Source organism: Podarcis muralis, chromosome 10, assembly GCF_964188315.1.
Source record: "Podarcis muralis chromosome 10, rPodMur119.hap1.1, whole genome shotgun sequence".
Classification (NCBI taxonomy): Eukaryota; Metazoa; Chordata; class Lepidosauria; order Squamata; family Lacertidae; genus Podarcis; species Podarcis muralis.
In genome coordinates, this window is record NC_135664.1 from 54,925,968 (window position 1) to 54,937,970 (window position 12,003).

Consider the following 12,003-nt stretch of genomic DNA (forward strand, 5'->3'; position numbering starts at 1 on the left):
AGCTCTGTCTGAACACATGAAAGGGAAGACTGTTTTCGCGGTGATTATGGCAGCAACAGGAGGCTTTGTGAATGCACCTGAAGAATGCCATGTGTAGTTTACACTGTGAACAAATGCTTTGATTTCCACTGCACCGTTGATGTTGGCTGCCCCTTGGGTCCAGAAGGGAAGAAGGCAGGAAGGTCAACAGTAGGTGGAGCTAGGAGCCAATGGCAGGCAGAGCCAACTGATTCTAGTTTTGACTCCTCCCCCTTGTTGAGTTCCGCAAAGGTAACACTGAGATTTAGGAGGAGGAAGTTGGCAGTCAGTCCTATGCCCTGGACTGGTTGTCTGCATGAAGACAGGCAGGTGGAGGTAGATGTGAATAAGATCATTGCCATCACTCATGTCTTCTTTTCCTCTTCTTTTTCTGCATCTGTGGGTTTGTACACTTTGCTGGCTCTCTAGAGGAGAGCTTACGCTGGGCAGGTATATAATAGTGTAAAGTTTAATTCCAGACCAATACGCCTTTTACAACTTTGTGCCAAAACCTTCATCCCATACCTGTAACAGAAGTAAGTACGATGGAAGGTCAGGTTTTGTGTCTTTCAGGCTGGCATAACCATCTTTTTAAAAAAATGCACAGAAGGAGGCAATTGGGGGACTTTAAAAAGGATCACAATGGCTTTCTTTTTTTAAGTATGGTTCTTAGTTGGAAACTTTCATTCTGGGTGTGCATTTGGTGCCCAGATGGCGAAGGCACACGCCGGAGCCCATCACGCTGTCAGGGCAGACGTGTACATATGTAAATATTTTGCTTCCCCCCCTATAATATTTGGCTTTGTCTAATCTAATTGCTGTCAAAGGCAGAATGTTAGAAACATGGAAGGAAAGCAAACAATGGAACACCTCCGGTAACTTGGGAAGATGCAAACCCGCCTCTGTTGTAACTAGCAATTTGGTTGCATAATGATTTAGTCACCCTCCACTTTTGTGGTGTGTTCATGCCAAGTGCAGTTTAATGACCTAACGTGGCTCAAAAGGCTCATTTGATAAAGGCGAAGTGGTAGAAAAGACCTAGCCTGTTGGATTCCAAATATCGTAACAGAATTGTGTCCAGATTAAAGAAGCTGCCCTGGTTAAGGGCTGCCTCTGGAGCACATTGTTCAGCACCACCTTTTAAGAAGGGCATTGACAAGTTGGGCTGTGTTCAGAGGAGCTTGACCAGGATGTCGAGGGATCTGGAAACTACAATGTTCAGGATTCACTATGAGAAAGCCGTGGCAAAAAATACCATTGTACTATTGCAGTATGAGCTTCTCCAGACAACCTGTTTGACTATCCTGATTTCTGTGAACAAAGATCAGATGGAGTCACAGGCGTAGCCAGGGGTGTGCAAGGAGGGGCAGCCTGAATCAAGTAAATAAATAGAAATACTTAATTAACTGACCAATTGCATTGCAGATATCTCACTTCTGCCCCTCTAACAAAGCCTGCCCCTCTAAAATAAATCTTGACTACACCCATGGATGTAGTCCATTAGATTATATCTGGTATTTACTGAACCTTGGTTTGTGGGGAGGTTACACAATGATGAGCATTTGCACATTATCCCAATGTACTTTCAGGGTGTTCACACACTTTCCCACTAGTCCGCCCTCTCCACTTTTCAGTGTATTAACTGGGCTCACAGTGGTTCCAGGACAATAGTGAACGAGGCTTCCTGCGACATCCTGACTGTTTCTCTAGGCTTGTTGATGTTAAACAATCCTCCTGCCGGTGTCCCACATCTTCTGGGTGTGGGTCTCTCACGCTGAATTGTGCAATGCTGCTGGAATGGAACAAGTCTCTCTTCTTGCATAACAAACATTGCCTTCTTCTTGCCTTTCCCAGGAGCAATTGACCAGTGTTCATACATCAAGTACCACTACTCCTCAGCAACAATTCCCAAGAACCTCACCTACAACATTACGAAGACCATCCGCCAGGATGAGTGGCATGCCTTGCGTAAGTCTCTGGTCTTCTTCCTTTTCTCAGCGTTTTTCGGTAGCCAGCAGGCATGGCTTCCCATCTGCAAGGGGGTGAAAGGGACAATAAGTTGGGTTTCTTGCTACTCTGTTGTTTGCTTGCCTGTGCTGGGGATGCTGCAGCGGGAAGGAATATGGTTGGTGACACAGCATAACCGTGCGCTGGTGGCTATTGAATTACATTTGGAAGTTATGAACAGATCCAGTGCTGGCATGTCTAATTCAATCAGAACTTCAGCGTGCTAACAGTTGCGTTTGTGATACTGATGCTATTGCAGACAGTGGAATTTATAGGCTATTGTATAAAAGAGAACCGTCAGAGCTATGTGCATAGCCATTAATTTGCTCAAGTTGCTATATGTTACTGAGCTCATGTTGAATAGGGTTGTGGGGTTTAGGGCCTTGGGGGGGGGCATGTTGAAATTCCAACTTGTGAACAGTCCCTTTGACCCTGGTTATTCAGCAGAAGTTGCCAAGTAGCAAGGATTGGATATTGGATCCTATCTTTGCGCCCACTGCTTTCTGAGAGCTCCCAGGCAGGGACCTTCCAATTATGAGTTGTGTTTGGATATGGCTGCTCATACTCAGGATGGGGATAAATAAGTAGGGTTTGCATTTTGATAAGTGCTTGTCTGATTTGCACTTCCTGATCCAATGCACAAACCAAAACACAGCTATTACTTGAAATGTGCCCTTCTCCAGCTGCTATGACACACTTTCCCAAATACATTCAACAATGCATGTAACCAGGGGGAAAGTGAAAAGTGTTTTTAACTTTGCAAAATTAAATAATAATAATAATAATAATAATAATAATAATAATAATAATAGTAATATGCATTCAAAAATGTGCAAACCCCCCATTCCCCTCGCATCCTGCCTGCGCTTTTGGATCATGATTTCTTTGCCCTGGGTCCTAACAACATTATTATTGTGCTGTAATATTATACTGTGCTGCTTAAAAAAAAAGCTTTAAAATGTTGTGTCCAGTCCTGTTCTTGTAATTATGTTGTTCGCCATCCTGGACATCTTCAGAATGAAAGGTGGTATATAAGCAACAACAACAAACAACAATAAATCCAATATAATTAATATTAATGGGGAAATTGCTTGACAAAATGCATAGATTAGGGCAAATTGCATACATTTTTTTATATATTAAGAGAAATATGCACAGAAATCTGTATGGATTTTCATGTAGATTTAAAAGAAATAAATCCCCGGTTGCTGCACAAGTGGGGTGAACTGTCAATGTGAGAACCAGAGAAAAGCCAAAATTGACAGATTCATCCATTCCTAGTTCATAATTGACATCCTGAGCAGGAGTATCATCTTGGTTGCTCCGTCCAATGCTCATCAAGCCAAAGGCCTTTCCTCTTAAGTCTTCCCCACCCTGCTACTCAAGCTAGCTCTTCCCATTTCCTTGCCTGGGGCAGTGCAAAGAAGGCCACCAGAAGCCTATCTGATCTCCGCTACAGCCAATGGGCATCAAACAACCTCTGAAGCTAGTGACCATGACAGGGAAAGAGTCGCCTTGAGATACATGGCTGCCATTAGAGATTACTTTCTCCCCCTTGTGGCACTCAGGGTGGGGAATGAGAGGAGGGCATTTCATGTCAGAGTCAAGAAGCCTGTTTTCTCATGGCTCCATGGGGGCACAGTATCAGAAAGCAGTTTTTGAAAAGCAAGGCTACTGATGCAAAGTCCCAGTAGGATGGAATAGATGCAAGAAGCCACTGCCAGGCCATTCTTGTAAGAGCAAGAAGTCACTGTGGACTTCCACACACAAAAGCTGAAGGTACTGTCACCTGCTTATTGAGGAAATAAGTGCTCTGGGTTGGTTTTAGCTGGTGCTTTCTCCCTCTCACAGGGACATGATAGAGCCTGGAGAAAGTTTTCATAAACAAATGAAATCATTGGAGGAAACCTATTCTGTATCAGGAATAAGAACTCTTCCAGATGTTGCTGGGACCCTAACTCTCATCATTCCCTACCATCATGGTTGATGGTCAGGGATGATGGGAGATGTAGTCCAACCATCTCTGGAGGGCCACAGGTTCCTCATCCTCGATAAGGTATGGCGGCCCTCCATATGGTTTGGACTACAACTCCCACCATCCCTTGAGTCTTGGCCATGCTGGTTGGGGCTGATGGGAATAAAAACAATTGGAGTACACCAGGTTTCAGAAAGCTGGTCTGTATGGTCTTCCTCATTCCAGGCTAATCAGGAGTTGCTTCTCTAAAGCTTAGAGTGAAGCACACTTTTGTAGGCCTGCTTCAAGATGAAAACTTTTCCCAGGTGCAGAGCTGCAGTCATACACTAAAAACACAGGGGAGGGATTGTATTGGCAAGTCCCACTTGCCATCTAGTTGTATAGTCAATATCCTTAGCCAAGGGCATAAAATGTATAGGAATGTATCCATGTGAGGGGGGATTGTGGTCCAATTAGAATACAACCTTGTGTAAAAGACCCCGACATCTGGGCAAGCTATGCATTGAGGACCCTTTCACAAGCCCATCTAATACATGGCTGGTAGTGGGCTGTGATTATGTGGGCATTGTCTAGCTGGCTTCCTCCTGCCATCCCTATATAATGCTTTCAATATGTGATATGTGTGCATGTATGTGAACTCCCTGTAGTAACTCTGATGGGTCGAGTTAAGGAAGCACATTAGTTCCTGGAGTTATCAATGCAAGGAGACAAGAGGGCAGACAGGCATTCGTTGGCTCTTTTTGTTGTTTTGGTGTTCAGTAGATCGCTAACTGAAGCAGATAATTTTAAAAGCAGAGAAATATGTAAAGTGAATCAAATATTCAATGAGATGTAGATATCACAATTTGCATTGCAAAAGCATCCTTCCCCTGCTTCTGCTGAAAAACTCACAAGTGGGTTGGATGCATACCATTGGTGTACTCTTTGCACTGCACTTGTTCCCTGCCCTGTCAGTTTAAAGCCAACTTGGACGTAACTAATGAAAAATAAGGAAAAGTTAACTCCTCCTTTCCTCCCAAGGGCAGAATATTGTATGGAGAGATAGATAGATAGATAGAGAAGAGAGAGAGAGAGAGATTGAGATCCATGCTCATCTCTGCTTATCAGTCTCTGCAAGCGAGAAGGACCTGTTCTTCACACTCCTTTGATTATTTAAAGTGCCATCACTGAGAGAAATAAAGCTGTGAACTGTCTCCAGGTAGGAGCCATGGAGGGGAAAGGGAGCCGAGAGTGCAGCAAAGAGGTAAAGAATCAAGATAGTCTGAGCAATACAGAGCCCAGAACACACTAGCAGCCCCCTCTCCTTTCTCCACACTTTTCTTACTAACCACACTCCTCTCCTTCTCTGTGCAAGCGTGCATCAATTGCGCCAGCCACTGAGAGCCAGAATAAATTATAGATTGCTTTTCAAAAAGTCACAATGGTGGGAAGCTCTCTCTCTCTCTCTCTGTGTGTGTGTGTGTTTCAAAGGAGAACCTAGAAGTGATAAGGAGACGTTTATTTCAACTCTGTGATGTGTCTGCAATAGAGCAGTGGGTGGGGTGCAGAGCTGGGAGTCACTGCAGGGATGAGAAAACCAAACCGTGCAAACACCATACAACACCATGCAAATTCAACTTGAAACACAGTAAAAACACTATTTTAAGCTAGTAATGTGTACATAGCCTGAACATGCATAGGATTACAGTGGTACCTCAGGTTAAGTACTTAATTCGTTCCAGAGGTCCGTACTTAACCTGAAACTGTTCTTAACCTGAAGCACCACTTTAGCTATTGGGGCCTCCTGCTGCTGCCTGAGCACTATTTCTGTTCTCATCCTGAAGCAAAGTTCTTAACCTGAAGCACTATTTCTGGGTTAGCAGAGTCTGTAACCTGAAGCGTATGTAACCTGAGGTACCACTGTACAGCCATGCAGCATGATATAGGCTGCATTTCCCCACTACAATGATCCTAAGCATGTTTGCTCAGAAGAATGTCTCAGTGAGTTGGCTTGCAAGTAACATTAAACCACAGTTTAATAGAAATGAGCATCACATTGGTGCAGGCTGCTCAGAAGTCCCCTCTTTGCTCCTCTCCTGCATCCGCCTGCGCTCTGTCTGATTGTTGGAAAGAGCACACGGCTGGCTTAGTGTTACATGTGAACCAGCACTCCTGGTTTCTTTCTCCCCAAAAAAGGACTGGCAGCCTCCTGGCTGGTGAGAATCATGAAATAGCTGGATCTGATTCTGTAGCTCACAGCAAAGGAGGACCAACAGTTTGCAAAACGAAACTGAAATGTATCCTGTCTCTTTTTAGTCTTATTAAAAAGATGTGCTGGCAAGCCTTGCCTACCAGGTGCTTACATTAACAAATAATCAGCAGCAGATGTCGTGGGGGGCTGGAGGTCCTTCCCTGACCTCCTGGCAGGTGATTTGCTGCTGCTTACCAGGAAGCAGAGGGGCGGGTGAATTTGGTTTGCTGCAAATGCATCAGTGGAGCCAATCCAGCACTCCTGCTGGCTCTGTTTGCACTACACTGTCCTTCTTGCCATGCCCTCCCCCTCCCAGTAAACAGCAATGGCCCAGCTGCTGGGAGGTCAGGTGAGTGCTTCCACCCCACCAACCCTCCCACTGCTGTAAATAATCAGTATATTGTTCACTACTTTAGCCCTTACTGCCATATAATTTCCCCCCTAAATGATAATTACAGTGCAGCTAAACAGTGTTGGAAAGAAAAGCCACGTTTGGCAAAAAAAAAAACTGTAAACACCCCTTCCCCCCAACCCCCCCCAGTTGTTATTTCTGAATTCTTCACAAGTACAGTACCTGACATAAATTTTTCAAAAAGCAAACAAACAGCTGAACACAGTGGGGTGCCAAATCTCCATTTCCGAATCTCCATGTCCGAAACCTGCTCCTCGCAGGGCAGGCTCAAAATGCCTTAAGCTTTGATGACGGGATGGGGAATGAACATGCCTGAAGGAGTGAGGAAGAACAGCCCAAGGCAGCAGAGAAGATGGGTGTGTGTGTGAGAGAGAGATAGAAATGTTGGTTTGTTATATGATGCCCGTGTTTGTATCTTTGCATTTCCCAATGGGAGCAGGCAGCACTGAAAAATGTGATGGGTACATATGAACATAAGTTGAGCATGCTTGTTCAGACCAGTTGCCCGTGTAGTCCTGCATCCTGTTCCTGTAATGGCTGAGCAGATGCCTTTGGTAAACATTCATGCAGGACTTGAGTGTAGTAGCACTCTTCCCACCTATGAATGCAAGCAACTAATATTCAGAGGCACCATGTGCAGGAAGAACAATCATCATGGCTAGTAGCCATTGATAGCTCTTGGGCCTCTCATGGAAAAGTGGTGGGTTGGCTTAGTCTATGTGGGCCTATCCTGAAACTATCCATAGTTAACAACAACAACAACAGCAACAACAACAACATATTATTATTTATACCCTGCCCATCTGGCTGGGTTTCCCCACCCAGCCACTCTGGCCAGCTCCCAGCAGAATATGAAAAACTCAGTAAAACACCAAACCTTAAAAACTTCCCTAAACAGGACTGCCTTCAGATGTCTTCTAAAGGTCAGATAGTTGTTTATTTTCTTGACATCTGATGGGAGGATGTTCCACAGGGCAGGCGTCGCTACCAAGAAGGCCCTCTGCCTGGTTCCCTGTAACCTCACTTCTTGCAGTGAGGGAACCACCAGAAGGCCCTTGGAGCTGGACCTCAGCTGAACGATGGGGGTGGAGATTCTCCTTCAGGTATACTGGGCCGAGGCCATTTAGGGCTTTAAAGGTCAGCACCAACACTTTGAATTGTGCTTGGAAACATACTGGGAGCCCATTGTAGGTCTTTCAGGACTGGTGCTATATGGTCTCGGCTGCTAGTCCCAGTCACCAATCTAGCTGCCGCATTCTGGATTAGTTGAAGTTTCCAGGTCACCTTCAAAGGTGGCCCCATGTAGAGTGCATTGCAGCAGTCCAAGCGGGAGATAACTAGAGCATGTACCACTCCGGCGAGACAGTCTGCGGGCAGGTAGGGTCTCAACTGTGGCAATCGGAAGTGGTGGTTGCTTTATTAAAGTCTTGCTTCTCTTAAACCAGGAGTCAGGAACCTTTTCCAGCCAAAGGGTCATATTCTTTGACTGGAGATGAAACCTCCCACCCATCAGTCACCTGAAGTCACCACCCCATGCCAGTATTTCCTCTCCTAGAATGTGGGATAAATCTGGGATGAGGAGAAGCCATAGAGTGAGTTCCTCCAATTATCTTGGCTGTGTGGCATGGAAATCAAAGCCTTATGGTCCATTTCTTGAAGGTATTCTTGATGTTTCTATCCTGAATTCATGGTTATGCAGGGAAAGTGCTGGTGGGAGGAACAGCAATGGGCATTTCATCACCTCTCGGCTCTTGCTTATCACAAACACCCCTTCTCTCTCAAAACATCTCGGCTCCTTCGGCCAGTGTCGTAGCTCTTCTCTGAATTGCCATCTTGATTGCTTTCTTTCCCCAAGCGAGGCGGAGATTGGTTCAGCTGAAGATGAGATAGGAATCAAATTGTTCCTGTCACCTCTGCAGCAGCAGAGCTTGCTTTGGCCTGCTAACAGGTTGCTGATGGCAGTGAGAGGAGGGAGAGGGGCCTCTAGTGCACATCCCACCTACCCTCAGATAGGTAAACAGAACTGCTTCTACCACCAGGGCAGGTTGATCAGGACTTCCTAAAGATTCCCAGGGCCTGAATAAAATTGAGCCTTCCTTCGTTCTGGATCTCTACAGCTGTGATCTCTACAGCCCAGAGTGCTTATACTAGGTCTGATGTACAATTCCCTGCTTTGCGGAGTCTGTGCAACTTGCAACATTACCGATGGCGCCAACCCGGAAGTCTTCAGTTCAAAGGTTTAGGTAGCTTAATGGTGGGGAATGCCTCTGCAAGAGATTCTTGAGAGCTCCTGCCAGTAAGGGTAGACAGTACTGGGTTAGATGGACAAATAGACTGGCCTGATATAAGGCAATATTGTATGTAATTGGACTTGTTTGAGGGGTGGCCCAGGGGTTATGCCCCAGAACTCCTTCCCCCTCCTTGGAGGTTTCTAAGCAGAAGTTGGATGGTCATCTGTCATGGATGCTTTAGTTGAGATTCCTGCATTGCAGGTGGTTGAACTAGATGACCCTCAAGACCCCTTCCAACCCTTTAATCCTATGATTCACACCTTTTAAAATACACACACACACACACACACACACACACACACGGTAGCTGGGCGTGCTGCAAAGCTAGGTGCTAGTGGGATTTCAGCCACTCGCCATGTTAATCCATGAAGGCTCCAGTCTACCTCCAGTGTACTGGGTGCAGAAAATTCTATTGGTTCTTTTTACCCTTTCAAATTATTTTTTATTAATTTTCCAAATTATTACAAATCAAACCAAATCAATTTAATTTAATACAATTTCTTAAAATCAGGTTTCCTACTCCTGTTCCATCATTTCCTTGCACAGCCGCATCCTTTCTTATTTGGAGTCCAGTTGACATCCTTCACTTGCCATTAAACCATTCTTCCAGCTGGCCACTTTTTTCACCTTACAAACAGCACCTCCATTGCATCTTGTAAATAAGCAATCCATTTCACACGTGTAGTCCTTCATATACATTGTTGTTCCAGACCTGGTGTGCTGGGAGAGTTAATTACTATCTTCCATTTTTCAGTTCTTTGCAGTGTTTATCTGGATGGTACATGGTCACATTCCATTTCTTACACTGTTTACGGACTAGTGTACAAGCTGCAGCCATACATAACTGTGAGTGCATATCCAAACTCCACCATTAAAATCCTGCTCTGGAGTTCTTCCTCGCTACACAGTTTAAAGCAAACTTTCCCCCCTCAAATTCAGCCTCTTTACCACAGCTGTATGCCAGCAGTTATTCTTCCCCACCCACACTGCCTTCCTCCAACAGCAGTCCAGGAATAATTTCAAATAAAGTCCATTCAGCCTCAGTTGAGGGGGGAGGGCATAGTAAAACCTGGTTGAGCATAAATCAAAAGCCTTCCCCCTCTTTTCCGAAGTAACAAACAGAATAACATAGCAGTGGCTACACACGTCCTTTTCATTATGCAGAGGAGGACAGGAAAAAAGGAGACCATTTGAAAGCCATAAGAAAGCTCAAAGCACCTTGTTCTCCCCCTTCCTTTCCCAGCTGTTGTAAGGATTCTCCAGCTTCAAAGAAAACATTCAGATACCTTCAAAGAGCCAAGCCCAGTCCTTTTGGCAGCTGAGTGATTGAAGTCCATTAGCATATGTTGGTCCAGGAGCGCCTCTTGATTAATGCCAATTGTCCGAATTATGGAGGAACCAACCACAAATCACACCAGAGACGGAGGCTCCTCCATGGCAGGACACACTCCCAGGTTGCACCCGCTCTGCCTTTCAAGTTAGCAGACACAGGCTTGTGCGGCACAGCAGGATGCAGTGAGCTCCCCAGACCCCACTGGGGAACATTGGCAGGATTTTTGCCTCATAAATCCTGGCTTTCCCCTGCCTGAACCTGCTTGCTGTCCATGGAGGGCAGCGAGGAGGTATCCCCATTGACTCTTGATGTAGCCGGAAACCCAGAAAATCCTATTGGTTCTTAGGGATGGGCAAATATGTCAATTTTTCTAATCTTAAATTTGGTTCTTCACATTTCCACATCAGTTTGTGATTTATTTATTTTTTAAACGCCACATGACAACTCATCAGCATTTTACTGTATTTCCCTCCCTAATGCACACATTGCTATATGCAGTTTTGGCTAACATAAACATTTTTGCAGAACAATTTCCCCACATATAATGCATTTTTGCATGTTATTTTCACAAATATATGCATCTTGTATGCTAGTATATGCATTCTTATACACATTACTTCATTGAAGTACTGCATTGCAAAATTCAGAGAAGTGCCAATTTCTAACGAGGGCTGTGTTTTGGTTCAGGTAATTCTTCGGAATCAGGTTGGCTCACCTTTAAACGCAAACTGAATTAAATTCCTCCCACCAACCCAGTTGGAACCCCATAGCTATGAATAAACCCTGTTAGAAAGAGTCTGACTTTATTTCCCCCCTTTGTGAACGTTGATTTAAATTTGCATCTATACATATAAATTAGGATATACATATTTTATGCAAATGTATGTTATGGGCCTATGTCCTAAATCTTTTAAGTATATAGCAGTGTCTCCAGCTTGATGTATTTTCTCTTTCTTCCTGTTCTCCAAAATGTTAACCACGTTTGGTAAGTGTTGGTTAAGGAAGATTTACAAAATATTTCTATAGTGGAAAGACTTACTTGCTAAAAGGTGTTGAGAAAGGGTAACTTCTCTAAGGTGTATCTGAAGAAGTGTGCATGCACACGAAAGCTTATACCAGAACAAACTTAGTTGGTCTATAAGGTGCTACTGGACAACTTTTTATTTATTTATTATTTTTACTTTGACTGCTCTAAGGGAGATGCTTTTAGGATGCACCATCTAAAACTAGATTATGGCTGCATCCAGACATGGGTTTTGTGGCATTTATTTTACTGGTTATATAATGAAAGCTCTCTTATCTTGGTTTCTAATGTTCCTTTTGCATTGCAGTAGCTTCCATAATAACTCTGGCTTTTAAAAAATCAATATAGCAGCATGTCACACTAAATTTCATTCACACCAGTGGACGTGGTGTGACACAACAATGAACATCACGGGGCACATCACTGGTCCCCCAACATTTCTAGGCATGCATGCTTCTGTTCTCCCATGATTCACTGTGTGATGCACTAAAACACCGTCCAAAATTTCATTATATGAGCAAAACTGCAATATTATGGGTCTCCATGTTGGCAAATAGATTTATTTACCAACTTGTTTTTATTATTGGTTGTTAGCCGCCCTGAGCCCAGCCTTGGCTGGGGAGGGCGGGGTATAAATAAAATTTAATTATTATTATTATTATTATTTTAAAAAGGGCACAACTAACACAGAAACAAGCATTAAACCTCTGCTA

General features: G+C 44.2%; 1 protein-coding gene across 2 annotated transcripts in view; it reads left to right on the top strand.

The window, feature by feature from the left end:
* The window catches only part of TMEM178B (transmembrane protein 178B), a 270,411-nt gene that overhangs the window by 55,126 nt on the left and 203,282 nt on the right, over positions 1-12,003 (top strand). For both annotated transcript variants that reach the window (XM_028746230.2, XM_028746231.2), the window contains one exon: positions 1,873-1,986. In XM_028746230.2, the coding sequence (XP_028602063.1) occupies positions 1,873-1,986 (114 nt within the window). The remainder of the gene's footprint in view (positions 1-1,872; positions 1,987-12,003) is intronic.